The sequence below is a fragment of the Dendropsophus ebraccatus genome, chromosome 7 (genome assembly GCF_027789765.1).
Source record: "Dendropsophus ebraccatus isolate aDenEbr1 chromosome 7, aDenEbr1.pat, whole genome shotgun sequence".
NCBI lineage: Eukaryota > Metazoa > Chordata > Amphibia > Anura > Hylidae > Dendropsophus > Dendropsophus ebraccatus.
In genome coordinates, this window is record NC_091460.1 from 92,421,465 (window position 1) to 92,440,779 (window position 19,315).

The 19,315-nt window shown below is 46.7% G+C and overlaps 1 protein-coding gene across 2 annotated transcripts in view; it reads right to left on the reverse strand.

Moving 5' to 3' along the window:
• ADGRL3 (adhesion G protein-coupled receptor L3) overlaps positions 1-19,315 on the reverse strand; it is a 643,814-nt gene that overhangs the window by 203,909 nt on the left and 420,590 nt on the right. For both annotated transcript variants that reach the window (XM_069977905.1, XM_069977904.1), the window contains exon 8: positions 2,829-3,131. In XM_069977905.1, the coding sequence (XP_069834006.1) occupies positions 2,829-3,131 (303 nt within the window). The remainder of the gene's footprint in view (positions 1-2,828; positions 3,132-19,315) is intronic.

The following is a 19,315-nucleotide window of genomic DNA, read 5'->3' on the forward strand; positions in this document are numbered from 1 at the left end:
TGGATTCCCGATTCGTGTCACTTGCTGGTTGGACCTAGAGAGGGACATACTGTATACCAGGGAGAGAAAGCTTTTAGGTGAAATTAGGTAGTAAGGGACCCCCAAAAGCCCTTGTTAGGGCTAAAAGTATAAAAACCATATATTTAGAAGCGGTTGTGGGACAGGCAGTGTTTTCAGACATCTACTGATAGTGTATATGGCTGTATACTGTGATTGCAGGATAATACCTGTTATTTTGTTACTACTGATTTGCGCAGTCTACGTCCTAAAAAGGAGTTGAACGGCTCTTACTTTTTATTATTGTAAAAAACAATTATATATCTGGTATACGGCTGTATACTGTGATTGTGGGATAATTCCTGTTATCTTGCTACCACTGATTTGTGCAGTCTGCGTCCTGTAAAGGAGTTGAACAGCTCTTTCATTTTATTATTGTAAAAAAACAATTATATATCTGGTATAAGGCTGTTTACTGTGATTGCGGGATGGGTCCTCTCGACCTGTAGTGTATAGATTGCTGGGGCCTGTATACCTGTACTGTATAGTTGGGTTAGGGAGGTCTTGTGTACCTGTAGTGTATACCGTAGTTAGGAAAGGGGGGGTTCTGTATACCTGTAGTGTATAGTTGAGAGGGGGGAGCTCCCCAGTCTCTTGAGGACTGCAGGATAAAGTGATTGCATTGCTGCAAATCCTGGAGCTGTTCAGCAGGATCAGGGAATCTGCACTGCACCCCCCGATCCTGCTGTACAGCCCCAGGACCTGCAGCAATGCGATCACCTTTCCCTGCAGTCCCCGTGGCCGCCTCCAGACACCGGGGAGCTCCATGTGCAGTTGGGAGGAGAGCGCCTGTGCCCCTCTCAGTCACCCCCAGCTGTCCCAATCCCCCCCCAGCTGCCTAGTCCCTCCCCAGTCACCCCCAGCTGCCCCAGTCCCCTCTGTCACCCCCAGCTTACTTAGTCACCCCAGCTGCCCCAGTGCCCTCTCAGTCACCTCCAGCTGCCCCAGTGACCCCCAGCTGCCCCAGTCCCCCCTAAGTCAACCTCAGCTGCACCAGTCACCCCTCATTTATACCTGTACTACTACACTACACCCTTCATCTGAACCTGTACTACTACTACGGCAGCCCTCATCTGTACCTGTACTACTACTACTGCAGCCCTCATCTGTACCTGTACTACACCCCTCATCTATACCTGTACTACTACCCCCCTCATCTATACTGTACCTGTACTACTACACCCCTCATCTATACCTGTACTACTACTACACCCCTCAACTATACCTGTACTACTACACCCCTTATCCACTATACCTCCACTATTACACCCTACCTAGATAGAGGCACAAAGAAGATCTCCTATACTATATTGGAGCACAGAGTGGCACATATTTGGGAAAACTACTTATGTGGGGCACAAAGAGGGCTTGTTTACCACATGGGGGCACAGTTGGAGCACTGTTACAGAGGGAAGCAATACAGTTGTTGTCTCAAACGTCATTAAAATAGTATCTGACACTGCAAAGAGGAAAATGTTCTGTTGAACAAAAAAGGAAAAAAATCGAGATTTAAATTGGGAATTGTCTAAGAAAAATTTATAATCGAGATTTTATTTTTTGGCCATATCACCCAGTCCTACCTGTAGTGTATGGTTAGGTTGCAGGGCCGTATTAACAGGTACTGCTGCCCTAGGTATTCAGTACCCTAGGGGGTACTGAATACCTGTAGTGTATAGTTAGGGGAGGGGGTTCTGCATACTTGAAGTATATAGTTGGGGGGGTCCTGTATACCTCTAGTGTATAGTGGGGGTCCTGTATAAATCTAGTGTATAGTTTGGGCAGCTACTCCAGGGTAGCAAGGTACAAAAATTTTATTTATTAAAACAATAAAAACATACAAGGCTAAGTATAATGCGTTTCCAGACTGGATCGGTCTGGATATGACGATGATGAAGATAAAGAAACCAGTCTGAAAACATGTTTATGTATGTTGTATGTTTTAACTTTTTTGATAAAAAGGATTTTTTTTATCTTGCTACCCTGGAGAGTAGCTGTGCCTGAAACACCGGCTTTGTTTGAGGAGAAGAGGTCTGCATCTCGTTATGACCCCAGCGTAGGTTTGCATGAAGCCTGCACATTGCTTCCTCCTCAATTAGGCATGGGGGAGGGCTGTATACCTGTAGTGTATGGTTTGGGGTCCTGTATACCTGTAGTGTATAGTTGTGGGATCCTGTAAACCTGTAGTGTGTATAGTTGGGGGGATTAACTATTACGATTCAGGTGTTTGGAAAGTGAAAATCTTTTTCTTTCAAATCAACTGGTTTCAGAAAGCTATATAGATTTGTAATTTTACTTTTTATTTAAAAATCTCAAGTCTTCCCATACTTATCAGCTGCTGTATGTCCTGCAGGAAGTGGTGTATTCTTTTCAGTCTGACACAGTGCTCTCTGCTGCCACCTCTATTCATTCTCAATGAAGCCATCACAAAGGGCAGAGTGCTGTACTGTGCTCTCTTCTGTGGCTCCATCCATCCTCTATAGAGTACAGCACTCTTTCCAGAGGCTCAATTGATAATGAATAGAGCACGTGCCGTACCTGTGGCTGTATCCAAGACAAAGGAGCCAGGGGCCGATATGGAGATCGCCGGGAGGTACGGAGGTCAGACCCCCTGCGATCTTTTACTTGTCCCTTATCCTGTGGATAGGGGATAAGTTAGTTTTAGGTTGGAATACCCCTTTAAATTAAGAACACCTTTATAAATACATATGATGCACCAAGACATACAATAGATCCAACTTTGAAGAAAAAGATAAAAAAGATATAAGACTTACCAACTGTCCCCAAAGGACATGGTTGTTTTGCTGTTTGCCCCTGTCGAGTTTTAAACCACATGATCTCGCGTGCTGCTATAGCTTCACAACTCTCTATGCCAACAGCAGGCAAAAGCGATGGAACAGGTGTGGACCGTGTAGTAACTTCCACAGGAATTTCAGTTATGGGAGATAATGTTGATATGTTTCTACGGGACAGTGTTGATATAGTAGTTGGTTTTCCTGTGCTGGTAGTTGTAATTCGGTAAGTTGTAGAAGAAACAGATGTACTTGCTCCATTATACTGATATGTTGGATATAGTTCTGAAATAAAACAGAAAAGAAAACATAATGTTGGTGTCTCTCATTTAAACTAAAAACTATTAAATTCAATTTTAAAACTTAAAAAAATAAATAAATAAATACAGTCACAATTGCAATAAAAAGTGGTCTTCTTGGTAGCTGGTAAATGGTGCATATTATGCATAATAAATGGTGAAAAGGAAAATCTTATCGAATATTGGTGTGGCTAAGAGGGTAATCTTCTTAAAGCGAATGTATCATCAGTACATTCGCTTTAAATTTTGCACATGGATAGAACGGGCCGGTGCCCGGTGAATAGATTGGCACGGTACGCGAAAATCGGGCTGCGGTTTAAAAAAGGACTGCGGCACCGGATTTCCCACGCCTGCGCCTTCTTTTCTTGGGCAGAGCTTAAAGTGAATGTACTGATGGTACTTTGCTTTAAAGAGGTGGTCTTTTCGAAAGGTGTCACTTTACTCCAAAGTCCCCATCATGTTCCATGTGAATAAACAAACAGTTTGTGTTGCTCATATGTTCTTTCTTAACCTCTTAAGGACACAGACTGTTTTTGCTTTGCGGACACAACCAATTCTTCCTTACCTTCTAAATTTTCAATATGTCATTTTTGTACTGACCTACAGAATATACAGTAACATATCAGTTTTACTGCAAAATGTGCTGCGTAAAAACAAATTCCCCTAACCAAATGTTTTTTTTTTAAATCACCCCACAAAAAAATAGTATTTCAGTTTCGTTAAATTTTATGTAAAATGAAAGGTATCATTAAGTACAATTGGTTCCCCAAAACACAAGCCGTTGGAGGTGGTTTATTGATGATGTGGGGCTGTGGGGAAGTATAACACCTTTCCTTATATCTCCTACAGGAAGGGAAGTATAACACCTTTCCTCATATCTCCTACAGGAAGGACAGTATAACACCTTTCCCTATATTCCTACAGGAAGGGAAGTATAACACATTTCCCTATATTCCTACAGGAAGGGAAGTATAACACCTTTCCCTATATCCCTACAGGAAGGGAAGTATAACACCTTTCCCTATATTCCTACAGGAAGGAAAGTATAACACCTTTCCCAATATTCCTACAGAAAGGGAAGTATAACACCTTTCCCTATATTCCTACAGGAAGGGAAGTATATCACATTTCCTTATATCTCCTACAGGAAGGACAGTATAACACCTTTCCCTATATTCCTACAGGAAGGGAAGTATAACACCTTTCCTTATATCTCCTACAGGAAGGGAAATATAACACATTTCCTTATATCTCCTACAGGAAGGGAAGTATATCACATTTCCTTATATCTCCTACAGCAAGGACAGTATAACACCTTTCCTTATATCTCCTACAGGAAGGGAAGTATAACACATTACCTTATATCTCCTCAAGGAGGGAAGTATAACACATTACCTTATATCTCCTCAAGGAGGGAAGTATAACACATCACCTTATATCTCCTACAGGAAGGACAGTATAACACCTTTCCCTATATCTCCTACAGGAAGGGAAGTATAACACCTTTCCTTATATCTCCTACAGGAAGGGAAGTATAACACATTTCCTTATAACACATTACCTTATATCTCCTACAGGAAGGACAGTATAACACCTTTCCCTATATTCCTACAGGAAGGGAAGTATAACACCTTTCCTTATATCTCCTACAGGCAGGAAAGTATAGCACCTTTCCTCATATCTCCTCAAGAAGGGAAGTATAACATATTACCTTATATCTCCTACAGGAAGGACAGTATAACACCTTTCCTTATATTCCTACAGGAAGGACAGTATAACTCCTTTCCTTATATTCCTACAGGAAGGGAAGTATAACACCTTTCCTTATACAGTGGTATCTTGGTTCTCGTACTTAATTGGTTCCGGAAGGCAGTTTGAGAACCGAGCAGTGTTTTTCCCATAGGAAATAATGTAAATGTGTTTAATTGGTGCCAGCACCCACAAATAGTTACTTACAGTCAGGGTGGATTAACTTTACCATGGGCCCCGGGCAGGGCCGCTTTAACCAGGGGGCCCATGGTGCACGTGCACCGGGCCCACTGGTTAAAGGGGCCCACCCTGAGCAGGGCCGACCTTTGCTCTGTGCGACCATTGCGGTCGCACAGGGCTCCGGCCACCAGCCTGCCAGGAGGGCGCCATCGTAATGGGTAAGGTTACCCATCCATGGCGCCCCCTGCAGGCCCCCCCCTGCGGCGCTCAGAACTGTAGCTATGAGCGCTCAAACGAGCGCTCATAGGTACAGGCAGCGGCACTGAAAGGTCGGGAGCTATTGGCTCCCTCCCTGTCAGTCATCCCTGTGGCCGCAGACAGTGCTTTGCCTGCGCTCACAAGAGGCCGCTTTCCCGCAGTGGTATAGGCGCTGAGTGACGTCACTCAGCGCCGACACCGCGAGAGGGGAGAGCGGCCTCTTGTGACCGCAGGTAAAGCACTGCCTGCGGCCATAAATGTGAGGTGAAGAGAAGAGGAACGCGCGGAACCAGGTGAGTATAAAGTGTTTTTTTTTTTTTTTGTTACTTGCTATATGGGAGAGGGGAAGCACAAAGGGGGGCTATATAACGGTGGGCAGCACACAGGGGGGGGCCTATATACTACTGGGGGGGATGGGGTGCACAGGGGGGTATATATAATTGGGGGGGCACACAGGAGGTATATTTAAACTGGGGGAGCGCACAGTGACGGGGGATTATATAAAAGGTGGTGCACAGGGGGGTAAATATAACTGGGGGCACACAGGGGGTATATACACCCACCGGCCACTTTATTAGGTACACCTGTCCAACTGCATGTTACCACTTAATTTCTAATCAGCCAATCACATGGCGGCAACTCAGTGCATTTAGGCATGTAGACATGGTCAAGACAATCTCCTGCAGTTCAAACCGAGCATCAGTATGGGGAAGAAAGGTGATTTGAGTGCCTTTGAACGTGGCATGGTTGTTGGTGCCAGAAGGGCTGGTCTGAGTATTTCAGAAACTGCTGATCTACTGGGATTTTCACGCACAACCATGTCTAGGGTTTACAGAGAATGGTCCGAAAAAGAAAAAACATCCAGTGAGCGGCAGTTCTGTGGGCGGAAATGCCTTGTTGATGACAGAGGTCAGAGGAGAATGGGCAGACTGGTTCGAGCTGATAGAAAGGCAACAGTGACTCAAATAGACAACCGTTACAACCAAGGTAGGCAGAAGAGCATCTCTGAACGCCACAGTACGTCGAACTTTGAGGCAGATCGGCTACAGCAGCAGAAGACCACACCGGGTGCCACTCCTTTTAGCTAAGAACAGGAAACTGAGGCTACAATTTGTACAAGCTCATCGAAATTGGACAGTAGAAGATTGGAAAAACGTTGCCTGGTCTGATGAGTCTCGATTTCTGCTTGAACATGACAATGAGTTCACTGTACTCAAATGGCCTCCACAGTCACCAGATCTCAATCCAATAGAGCATCTTTGGGATGTGGTGGAACGGGAGATTCGCATCATGGATGTGCAGCCGACAAATCTGCGGCAACTGTGTAATGCCATCATGTCAATATGGACCAAAATCTCTGAGGAATGCTTCCAGCACCTTGTTGAATCTATGCCATGAAGAATTGAGGCAGTTCTGAAGGCAAAAGGGGGTCCAACCCGTTACTAGCATGGTGTACCTAATAAAGTGGCCGGTGAGTGTATATATCTGTGGGCACACAGGGGGTATATATATAACTGGGGGCACACAGGGGGTATATATATATCTGGGGGCACACAGGGGGTATATGTATATCTGGGGGCACACGGGGTATATGTATATCTGGGGGCACACAGGGGGTATATATATATCTGGGGGCACACAGGGGGTGTATATATATAACGGGGTACACAGGGGGTGTATATATATAACTGGGGGGTGCACAGGGGAATTATATAAAGGGGGTATATATAACTTGAGGAGCACACAGGGGGGTATATATAACTTGGATGGCACACAGGGGGTGTATATATATATATATATATACACCCCCTGTGTGCCATCCAAGTTATATATACCCCCCTGTGTGCTCCCCAAGTTATATATACCCCCTTTTTATAATTCCCCTGTGCACCCCCCAGTTATATATATACACCCCCTGTGTACCCCGTTATATATATACACCCCCTGTGTGCCCCCAGATATATATATACCCCCTGTGTGCCCCCAGATATACATATACCCCGTGTGCCCCCAGATATACATATACCCCCTGTGTGCCCCCAGATATATATATACCCCCTGTGTGCCCCCCCCCCTAGTTATATACCCCCTGTGTGCCCCCAGTTATATATATATCCCCTGTGTGCCCCCAGTTATATATATATATATAGTAAAATGAAGCAGGTAGACGGCACTCCAATAAAGTAAATAAGCTGTACGTGTAAGCTATGCTGTACGTATACGGGTGAATAAACCTGCACTTATTTACTTTATTGGAGTGCCGTCTACCTGCTTCATTTTACTGCATTATCTGTGGAGTCGGGGGTCGACTGCCAAGGACGTGCACCCATCGGCTGGAAGCCATCTGACTTTAAGTCTGCACAGTGCCGTTCAACCCAATCATTTTTCTATATATATATATATATATACCCCCTGTGTGCCCCCAGTTATATATATATACCCCGTGTGCTCCCCAAGTTATATATACCCCCTTGTACATAATCCCCCTGTGCACCCCTCAGTTATATATATATATATATCTATCTATCCCCTGTGTGCCCCCAGTTATATATATATATATATATATATATATATATATATATAACTGGGGGCTCACAGGGGATAGATATATATATATATATATATATATATATATATATATATATATAACTGAGGGGTGCACAGGGGGATTATGTACAAGGGGGTATATATAACTTGGGGAGCACACGGGGTATATATATATATATAACTGGGGGCACACAGGGGATATATATATAACTGGGGGCACACAGGGGGTATATAACTAGGGGGGGGGCACACAGGGGGTATATATATAACTGGGGCCACACAGGGGGATTATATAAAAGGGGGGTGCACAGGGGGGTATATATAAGTCAGGGAGCACACAGGGGGCTATATAGGGGCGCACATGGGATATTAATACTACTGTGGGGTGCACAGGGGGACTATATACTACTTGGGGAAGCATAGGGGATATATACTACTGTGGGGTGCACAGGGGGACTATATACTACTTGGGGGAGCACAGGGGATATATACTACTGTGGGGTGCACAGGGGGACTATATACTACTTGGGGGAGCACAAGGGGGTATATATACTACTGGGGGATGCACAGTGGCGGGTATATATAACTGGGGGAGCACAGAGGGGGCTATATACTAATGGGAGCAGCACCTAGTGGTCTATAGCACTAGGGGCAGCACACAAGGGGTCTATATACTACTGGGGGCAGCACCTAGTGGTCTATATACTACTGGGGGCAGTACAATGGGGTCTATATACTACTGGGGGTAGCACACAGCTCTTTATACTACTGGGGGCAGCACACAGCTCTATATACTACTGGGGGCAGCACACAGCTTTGTATACTACTGGGGGCAGCACACGGGTCTATACTAACATTAGGGCTGCACAGAGGGGCCTATACTATATAGGGAGCTTACTACTATATTGGGGCACAGAGCATACCTAATTATTAAGTGGGAGCACAGAGGGGTGTAACTACTAAATAGGGGCACAGAGGGGGGGTAACTACTATATAGGGGTACATAGGGGGGTAACTACTATATAGAGGTACAGAGGGGTGTAACTATTATATAGGGGCAAAGAGGGGTGTAACTACTATATAGGGGCACAGAGGGGTGTAACTATTATATAGGGGCACAGAGGGGTGTAACTACTATATAGGAGCACAGAGGGGTGCAACTACTATATAGGGGCACAGAGGGGGGTGACTACTGTATAGGGGTACAGGGGACCTTACTACTGTATGTGTTGGAGCCTAAAATGTTTCTCTGGCAGATTCTGAAGAGAAGATTCACAGCCGGGGGAAGACTTAAAGGTGGTCCAGGCTGGAAGGAGTGAAAGAAAAGGTGAAAGACTGAGAGAAGACGCCCCCTGTGAGTAAATGGATGTAACTGTTATAGGGTCTGTAGTGATAGTGGTCATGGTGTGGCGGTATTGTGTAATGGTATCATTGGTGATATCTTTATAAGGTTATAAGGTAACTACTGTATGTATTGGGGCTCCTAATACAGTGTGGGGGCATTCAGGCCATTATACTGTGTGTGGAGCTCCGATTCTAATAACGCTGGGTTGGGGGGGGGGGGGCACTCTTGAGGGTTGTGCACTGGGCCCACCAATGTATTAAAACGGCCCTGGCCCCGGGCTGTTCACCAAGCTTGCCCCCCCCCCAACCCACTGTAACTATGAAGGCACTAGCTTTAGTCTTTTTTCTCCATAAAGCAGCCTTTAAAGAACCTGTGGTGACATCATGTCACATGATAGGGTCCTTCAGTATATTCTCTAATGTTACAGCATTGTCTTCTAGCTGCAGTTTTGCCCTGATTTGTGCAAAATTGCGGTAAAATGCAGCGATTTTTATGCAAATCATAGCAGACTGTAGCCTGGAGATAATACACTACGAAAGTCTGTTTTGGGGACGATGGCCCCCCCAGGAGCTCAGGGCCCCAGGCTACCGGCCGAAATTGACCTATTGTAATCCGTTGCTGCTTACAGTACCCATATATTACACTGAAAAGTGCCCAGTTTAATCACTACAGTACAGAACAGCACTATACTGTACAGTACATTATATACAAGAAACAGTGAACAAAACCAGCAATTATATTACAGTAGTAACTAACTCCTCACTCATCCTTTACTGTATAGAGTCCCCCCAATCCCAACACTGTAAAGCAGCGCTTCTCAAACTGTGAGGCGCGCCTCACTGGTGAGGCGCAGCTCACAGTCTGGTGAGGCGCAGGGTCTCTGTCTGTTCCGGCACCAGGGGTGTTGCAAGGAAAAAAGGATAGCCCCGAACGATCTGGTGCGCAGGACGGCACTGTTACAGCTGAAGCTGCTGCTGTGTGCTGCAGTGCCCGGGCTGGGGGGGGAGGGGTGCCGAGGAGACGCTGCTACTGTTACTTGCTGTGCTCCCAGATTTGAAGTCCTCTGCTTATCCAAAAGTTCGGGCCTTCATGGATACATATCCATGGAGACCCAAACTTGTGGATTAGTGGTGGATACAGCGCGGCTGGTGACAGGAACATTGTTAGCTGCAGGCAGACATCGGGCTGCATCGGAACGTGGCAGAGCTACTGGAGGCCAGGGAGCACCAGAAGGCGCTGTGCAGGAGCAAGGGCACTCAGGGAAGGGAGGGGGTTGATATGGAGTCATTGCTCCAGATTAGGTCCCTGTCACACATGACAGACAGGAGACTGTACAGTGCAGACCAGAAGCGCCCCTCCCCCACCTCGTGATCCTCCTCACACACAGCCCCCTGCACTGTATCCCAGCTCTGTGTCAGGACACAGGAGGAGGGGAGAATGTCTGCAGCTGTGGGCTCTGGGTAGTTCCTGGAGCTGAAGACTTCATTATGTGGACATCAGAAAAGGTATAAAAAGTGTGTATGGATGTATTGTCCATGTCTGTGTACTGTATGGATGTGCTCTGTGTGTACTGTATGTATATGGATGTGCTCTGTGTGTACTGTATGTATATGGATGTGCTCTGTGTGTGTACTGTATGTATATGGATGTGCTCTGTGTGTGTACTGTATGTATATGGATGTGCTCTGTGTGTGTACTGTATGTATATGGATGTGCTCTGTGTGTGTACTGTATGTATATGGATGTGCTCTGTGTGTGTACTGTATGTATATGTATGTGCTCTGTGTGTACTGTATGTTTATGGATGTTCTCTGTGAGTACTGTATGTATATGGATGTGCTCTGTGTATACTGTATGTATATGGATGTGCTCTGTGTGTCCTGTATGTATATTGATGTGCTCTGTGTGTACTGTATGTATATGGATGTGCTCTGTGTGTACTGTATGTATATGGATGTGCTCTGTGTTAATTGCTGGTGGTGGTGGGTCAGAGAGGTTTAATTGCAGGCATTGGGGGTGTAGGGGGTTAATTGCAGGCAGAGGGGTAACATTACTACTATGGGTGGCACAGCAGGGGCATTATTACTAAATAGGGTTGCACAGCAGGGGCACTATTTGTGTTATTAACTATTTGTGGGGCACTGATGTGTTACTATTGGGGCAATTAACTATATGTGGGGCTCTGATGTGTTACTATTGGGGTTATTAACTAGTTGTGTAGCACTATTTGGGTTATTATTTGTGGGGCACTAGTGGGGTTGTAAATTATTAGTGGGGCACTCTGACAGTGCCAGGAGCACTGCATGCACAGAAATGGGGTAAGGAGGAGAGAGGAAGCTGACACAGAAATAGGAGGTTAAGAATGGAATCATGCTGGTGTGTGTGTAAATTGCCAAGTGAGTAGAGGGGTGGGTTACGGAGAAAGGAATGCTGCACTGTGGTGCTAGTTTACAGGTGGAGCAGTATGTGGTGTTGGGTTTTTGCCGATGGAGCAGTATTTATTTCTGCACTTTGGTGCTTATTTGGCAGTGCTCTGGGATATAATGTGCACTACATGGCAGTATTAGGCATTGCATAGTAGTATGTGTTTGTTGGTGAGGCCCGAGCATCAATATGGAGCCCCAGGTGAGGCCCGAGAACAAAAAGTTTGAGAAGTGTAGTATACCAGAGCATGGTTCCTGTGGCTGGGCTGAGGATGGCACCTGTCTACAAGCAGTTTATTGTCTATTCTAGGAGGTAACATGTTTTATGTTCAACTGTTATTTGTATTTCTCTGTACCCTGTAACTGGCAGGCAGAGAATGGGTTACATGCTTTACACTGCACACACCACACAACAGCGACACCTACTGTCCCTAGTGGGAACTGCTCTAGGTAGTGTAGAGATAGTGTATTAATCCCATAGGAAGTTGCTAGAAGGGGGAGGAGCAGTCTCCTCACAAGACCTAGCTGTGACAGGAAGTGGTGTTCAGTCCAGTGTAGTTCAGTCAGTGTGCAGACTGGCAAGTCAGAGCTCAGTGCTCAGTGTGTACAGCCACTATACAGTGCAGCTAGTGGTTGTTCTGCAAGCAGGCCAGCCAAGCCTGCCTGTTACTAAAGAAGGGGAAGGAGATAAAGGAGGAGAGACTGAACCAGAGGAGAGTTCTTCAGGAGTATTTACAGAGATACAAGGTATTTCTCTAGTGGGAATCCCAAGGGCAGAACCCCTAAGCAAAAGGACTTGAGCATACTGGGTAGCAGAGATAACTGAGGCCTCTGTACCCATCTTCCTGAAATTCGGGGGGTAAGATTGACTAGGACCCCTGGATACCTCTGGGACCCAAAAAGTTGTGGCCTAAGGCCCGGCCCAGTAACGGAAGCAGGAAGCTCCCTAGCAGACTGAGAAGGATAACAGACTCAAGCACCATTGGGGGAAGAGATCCACAGGGTCACAGCACCCATCAGCGTCCCACACGTACTGGCAGACCAGGACCTGAGGCAGGTCGTCCCTCTACCACCACCAGGCTCTCACAAGTACAGTAACCCAGTCAAAGCCGCCAGTAGTCACCGCTGTGTACCAAAGGACTGTATAACATCTGCAAGACTAACAGTAAAAGAGTTGTTGTTACACTGCCTCCCTCCTTGTCTCCCTGTTGTCTGGTCCACCTGCACCACACCACCATCAAGGGCCATATTACCAGGCAGCAGTATTTTGGGGTTGGCCCCGGGGGAACTACAGGTCCACACCACCGACCACCTTACACACGGGTGCAGCCCCCGTACAGAAACCGCTGCAGCAGCCACAGAAGAGAGAGTGATACCCGGGAAGCGCCAGAGAGTCCCCCTGTACCTGCAGAAGCCCTCGTGCCCACCTGTGACCGTGACAAGTTCCAGCCATCCTGCAGGTATAGCACACTCTCCCCCTGCAGCCCTCAGTGCATCCCCTCACAGAGGAGCTCAGCCACACGCTCAGGAGAGACTACCATCACCATCATCCTCTCCTCACTCCCCTCACTCTCTTCCCATTACCCCGGCTCGCTGCATGTTTCTAATTGGCGTCACGAACAGGATAGGCTGTGTGCCTGTCACAAAGTACCGACACCTCAGCTGTGAGAAAACTTCCCTCAAGTGTGTGCTAACCGCAAAAGAGGGGGAACCCTGCATCTCCATAGACTGTGAGTGTACATTACTTGCCTGAAAGCCTGCCATTAAATTGTTCTCGCATTGTAAGAGACTTTGTTCCAGCCCTGTAGGGGTTAAAGCACCACAATTGTTTGCTGCGCCACAGCCTGAACCCGGAAGTGACAGTTGCCGCGCAGACGCTCCGTAACGGAGACTACCTCCATCTTAGGCTCCTGCTGCTGCCTAACCATCACAATAAGTGAGTCTACATACTGTTCCTGTCAGCGATCGCTGTGGTGTGTGTGCGACTGTGCATTAGAGATTATCCGGTCGGTGGCAGTGATCCCGCTGTGAGTGCTCTTAAAGAGACAGTATCATATATCTGCAGAATCACGGAAAAGGTGCTAAAATGTCCAGTTCTTCAAGTGACAGTGACTCTCCTGGGCCTAAGGCTACTACCGCTACAGGCCCAATGCCTCTCACTCTACCCTACTACATGGGGGCTCCCTGGCTGCCCCGTTACCGTGGAGACGCTAATACTCTTAGAGGATTCAGAGAACAAATGATGGCCACCTTCAGGATGTATCCTTTATCCCAAGAGCAGCAAGTAGAAATGTTGATGGGACAATTAGAGGGACCTGCCCTTAAAGAGATAAAGTCATGGTCTCCTACTGAGAGGAAGACAGTAAAAGACATATTTGCTAAACTACAGTCTGAGTTTGAAGCACGCTCATTGTCAGAGTTACAGATGAGGTTCTTTGAGAGACGACAGAAACCTGGAGAATCACTCAGAGACTATGCTTATTCTCTCCAAGAGGCTATGGGAGCCATTATCCAAGCAGAACCATCCGGGGAGGCTCATGCAGACAGAACTTTGTTAGAACGCTTCATAGAGGGAGCCTACTCCGAACACATCCAAGGCCAACTGAGAATGCTTGCTGAGCAGCACCCTACTCTCCCTTTCCAAGAATTCAGAAGAATGGCTGAATGTGCTAGAGAGGGGGCGACATCAAGAGCCTTCCAACCTGGCAGGCCATCCAGCTGCTGCCATGAGACCTACTGTTCCTGTCTCTTTGCTTCCTTCCACAGGTGCTCCACCCGTGATCCAGGCTGCGCAAGCCCCTGCATCTGATGCTGTTTCCCGGTTGCAGGAGCAACTGACTTCCTTGGCCAAGACTGTTGAGACTCTATGCAGACGTCTAGATGACCTTGCTACTCACCCTCAGCCGTCCAGTGTTCCTGAGACCCATGTCAGGAGTTTCCCAGATGCATCACCTCCTGTCTACAAGGGTCCACCTGCAAGGACTGCACCAGATAAGGCAAGTCGTCCCAAGCCTATTTGTTGTTATTGCCACAAATATGGACACTCTGCTGACACCTGCTTTCAGTTAAACTACACATCCCCGAGGGCGAGGACCGCCCCTCGGGATCGGCAGATCAAGGTCCACCTCGAGAACCGCTCTGGGGCCCTAGGTACATCTCATCCTGCCCGAGAGTAACTATCTATCTAAATGGGGTACCCTTTGAGGCTCTTATTGATACTGGGTCTCAAGTGACTACTTTTCAGAAAAGTGCATATGAACAGTACTGGGACGTGTGTGACTTAATTCATCCCCCTGAACCCTGGCTCAATGTTATTGGCAGTTCTGGTCACCATATTCCCCATCAAGGCTACTGGGAACCTACCATTCAGGTTAATCATCTCATGTTACCCAGGCAAGGTGTTATTGTGACTTCAGTTGAGGATCATGAGTTTCCACCTGTTGTGTTGGGGATGAATGTAATGAAAAATTGTTTTGGGGAAATTCTTGAGTTGTTGCATGCATCTCTGTCCACAGCTCTACCACCTACCCAGAAGGGAATTCAGAGCGCCATCAAGAATATCAGCGCACAACAGAGCAGTGGATCTGGAGACATCTGCAGAGTACGTATTTGTGATTCCAAACCTATAGTTTTACAACCTAATGCAGAAACTGTACTTTGGTGCCGAGCACGCCCTGGTGTTGGAGGAGAGGACTATCAAGCTCTCTTAGAACCCATTGACATCAAGGAGCGAGCGCTAGTGAAGGCCGCCAGAAGCCTAGTTACTGTGTCTCAAGGGCGAGTGCCAGTTCGTCTAGTCAATGTTGGTGACAGTCCAGCTACTCTTCCCAAGTTCTACGCTGTTGCAAAGCTCTCCCAAGTCACATTTGAAGACATTGTCAGTAGTAAAGCAGCAACCTGCTGCCAAACTGCTCAAGTCATGGACAGTGCAGAGCAGAGGCCCCAGGAACCCTGGTGGACCCAACTTGATATTGGTCATCCTGCTACGCCAGCTGCGCAACTAAAAGGCGTACTGAACATTGCATGCCAGTATCAACAAGCTTTCAGTCAACATCCACTGGACTTCGGCAAAACCACTTTGCTGCAACACACCATTCAAACTGGAGACCATCCGCCAATCAAGGAGCGGCATAGGCCTCTACCACCTGCTATGCACCAGTCAGTCAAGAAGCTTTTGCAAGACATGAAGGATTCAAACGTTGTCAAAAATAGCCAGAGTCCTTGGGCAGCACCCCTTGTGTTGGTAAGAAAAAAAGATGGAACCATCCGTTTTTGCGTGGATTACCGCAAACTCAATAGTGTGACCCACAAGGATGCCTACCCACTTCCGCGCATCGAGGAGTCCCTCACAGCTCTAGGGAAAGCTGTTTACTTTTCTACCCTGGACCTCACCAGTGGATACTGGCAGGTACCAGTGGCACCAGAGGATCAGGAGAAGACCGCTTTTACCACCCCAATGGGTCTCTACGAGTTTACCAGCATGCCTTTTGGGCTGTGTAATGCCCCAGCTATGTTCCAGAGGCTGATGGAGCGATGCCTTGGACATAAGAACTTTGAGAGCGTTCTACTTTATTTGGATGACGTGATAGTCTATTCCAAGACTTATGAAGAACATCTCGAACATCTCGCAGAAGTTTTCCAAGTTCTAATCCAGCATGGGCTGAAGATTAAGCCATCAAAATGCCACCTCCTCAAACCACAGGTGAAGTACTTGGGCCACATAGTGAGTGCAGAAGGAGTGAAACCTGATTCAGAAAAGATCTCAGCAGTTCAAGACTGGCCTACACCAACCACTGTTAAGGAAGTGAGGAGTTTTCTCGGATTCGCAGGGTACTACAGAAGATTCATACCACAGTTTGCCCACATTTCCGAACCGTTGCAAGAACTACTGAGAGGGCATCCGCCTGAAGTTCGTAAAAAGAAGTTGCCCATCATCTGGACTGACCGGCAGGAGACTGCCTTCCAGACTCTTAAGAGGCTTCTGACCCAGCCTCCTATCTTAGCTTACCCTGACTACCAGCTTCCATTCCGCTTGTACACCGATGCCAGTTACCTAGGCCTCGGAGCAGTCTTGTCCCAAGTGCAAGATGGGAAAGAAAGAGTCATTGCCTACGCAAGTAGAGGTCGGCGAGGTGCAGAGAAGAACGACCAGAATTACAGTTCTTTCAAACTGGAGTTCTTAGCACTCGTATGGGCAGTGACCGAGAAGTTTAAGGATTACTTAGCAGTGACACCCTTCACTGTCTTCACTGACAATAATCCATTGGCACATCTCAACACGGCAAGACTTGGAGCGTTGGAGCAACGCTGGGCATCAAGGTTGGCAAACTATCAATTTACTGTGAAGTACCGCTCTGGCAAGGTCAACATCAATGCCGATGCCTTATCCCGCCTACCAACAGGTGAGGAACCACCCAGTACACTGGAAGATGAGTGGGAAGAAGTCGAAATGCCCGCATTCTACACCCGTTTTGCTTATCAGTCAAAATGCCAGGCCTACCCAATCTAACCAGCACCTTGAAAATGTTTCCTGGAAGACCCTCCAAGAAGAAAGTAGAGTTTTGGGAGAGATCCAGGACTACCTGCAAAGTGGTAGGATACCACGCAGACTGCGTCAAGACTATCCTGACCCTGAGCTGCTACGTCTCTGGAGACAGAGAAAACGCCTGTTTTTCTACCATGGTCTACTACAGAGGAGTACTCTTGACCCAACCTCAGGTGAGCGACTTCATCAGTTGCTGATCCCACGTAGGGATGCTCACATTGTACTTGAGGCGTACCATGACAAATCTGGACACTTTGGTGTACAGAAGACCGAATCAACCATTCGGAGAAGGTTTTACTGGATTGGCATGCGCCAGGACATTAAGAAGTGGTGTAGAGAATGTCCTTCCTGCACAAGGACCAAAGGAGAAAGACATGACCAAAGAGCTCCTTTGCATCCTATCAAGACTCAACGTCCTCTTCAAATTGTTGCTATGGACCATGTAAAACTGGAGTCAAGTAGGTCTGGGTATACCTATGCCTTGACCATAGTCGACCACTTCACAAAGTTCGCTGTAGCAGTACCAGTGAAGGATTTGACTGCTCAGACAACTGCTGAAAAGCTTTGGAAGAATTTCATTCTACCATACGGCTGTCCTGATCACATTCTAACAGACAGAGGAGCTGCCTTTGAGTCGCAGTTAATCCACCAACTCTGCCAGCAGCACAACTGTAAGAAGTTGAGAACCACCGCTTACCATCCTCAGGGTAACGGTCTTTGTGAGAAGATCAATCAGATCCTCATCAGCATGTTGAGAACAGCCTCAACCTCTCAAAGGGCTGATTGGCCAAAATCACTACCTGAGTTGGTGTACACCTACAACAATACAGTCCATTGTTCCACTGGATATACTCCATACTTCCTAATGTTTGGTCGTCAAGGACAGTTACCATCCGACTTGGCCCTTGGAGTACAAGTACCAGATTCAGTGAACCCTTTACCAGAAATCACCTGGGTGAAAGACCACCAAAGACGTCTGGAAGAAGCTAAGGAGATTGTTGCCACTAAGATGGAAGAAGCCAGACGTAAGCAAGAAGCAGATTTTAATCTACATGCTCGATTGGAACCATTACACATGGGAGATAGATTTTGGCTAAAAAACCATCATCCAACAAGTAAACTTGATCCAAAGTGGGAAGCCGAACCCTTCACAATTGTGGCTTTACCCTATCCAGACGGAGAGGTCTACAAGATTGAGAAAGAAGGAAGAGAACCTCAAACCGTACACCGTAACCGATTAAAACTTTGCCTAAAGGAAGATCATCCAGCAGAGTTTAAGGATACAGAACCTAGCTCACAGACAGAAGAAAGCTCAGAGCTACCTGTTCATGTACCAAGTGCATTCTTTGACCCACTGTACATGTTTCTGGGACCTATTCTAACTGTGCCTACCTCAAGAGTTCCTACCAGAGAACTGGCTACCTCAAGAGCTGAACCAGAATCCGAACTACTATCAGTAGTAGTGGAGCAGCCACCTCCAGTGAGGAGATCTGAGAGAACCACCAGAGGAATGCCTCCACTCAGATACAGAGTCTAAGTTCCGGCCTTGTTGGCCATATTGTTGATTGCATAATAATGTTCTTTATGAGAAAATGTTATAGCAATGTAATGTTCAAGCTTTAGTGCCTGACTTAAAGTCAAGAGTAACGTTTAAGATATGTGCCTGGTTATATAGCCAAGATTCCCAGATCTGTTTATGTTAGTTATAATCTGCCATGGACTGCCTATTCAGTGACCTTACTTACCCAGAGACTCTCATGGACACTATCTTTGTCATGTGCCACAGAGCTTTGTTTGTTCTGCCAAAAAGGGACTTCATGTTCATGGACACTACCAGGACTCTATATATATTGAGCTGTGCCAGAAGCCCTATACTACTACACTGTTATTGCAGCCAGGTGTATTGCTTATTCAAACGGACCACTCTTATATGGACGCTGTGCTAAGTGCCAATAGAGAGACTTTAAAAAGTTCCCTGTTGGGAAGGAGCCCACTATGTTTACAAAATTGTTTGCACTATATTTGCCTATGTGCCTAACCAAACTTTTACACTTTTATACAGGTATGGTGCCTTTTATATCTGTTTCCAGCTTTCATCCTCGCCCCAGCCCGTCGCCGAGGCC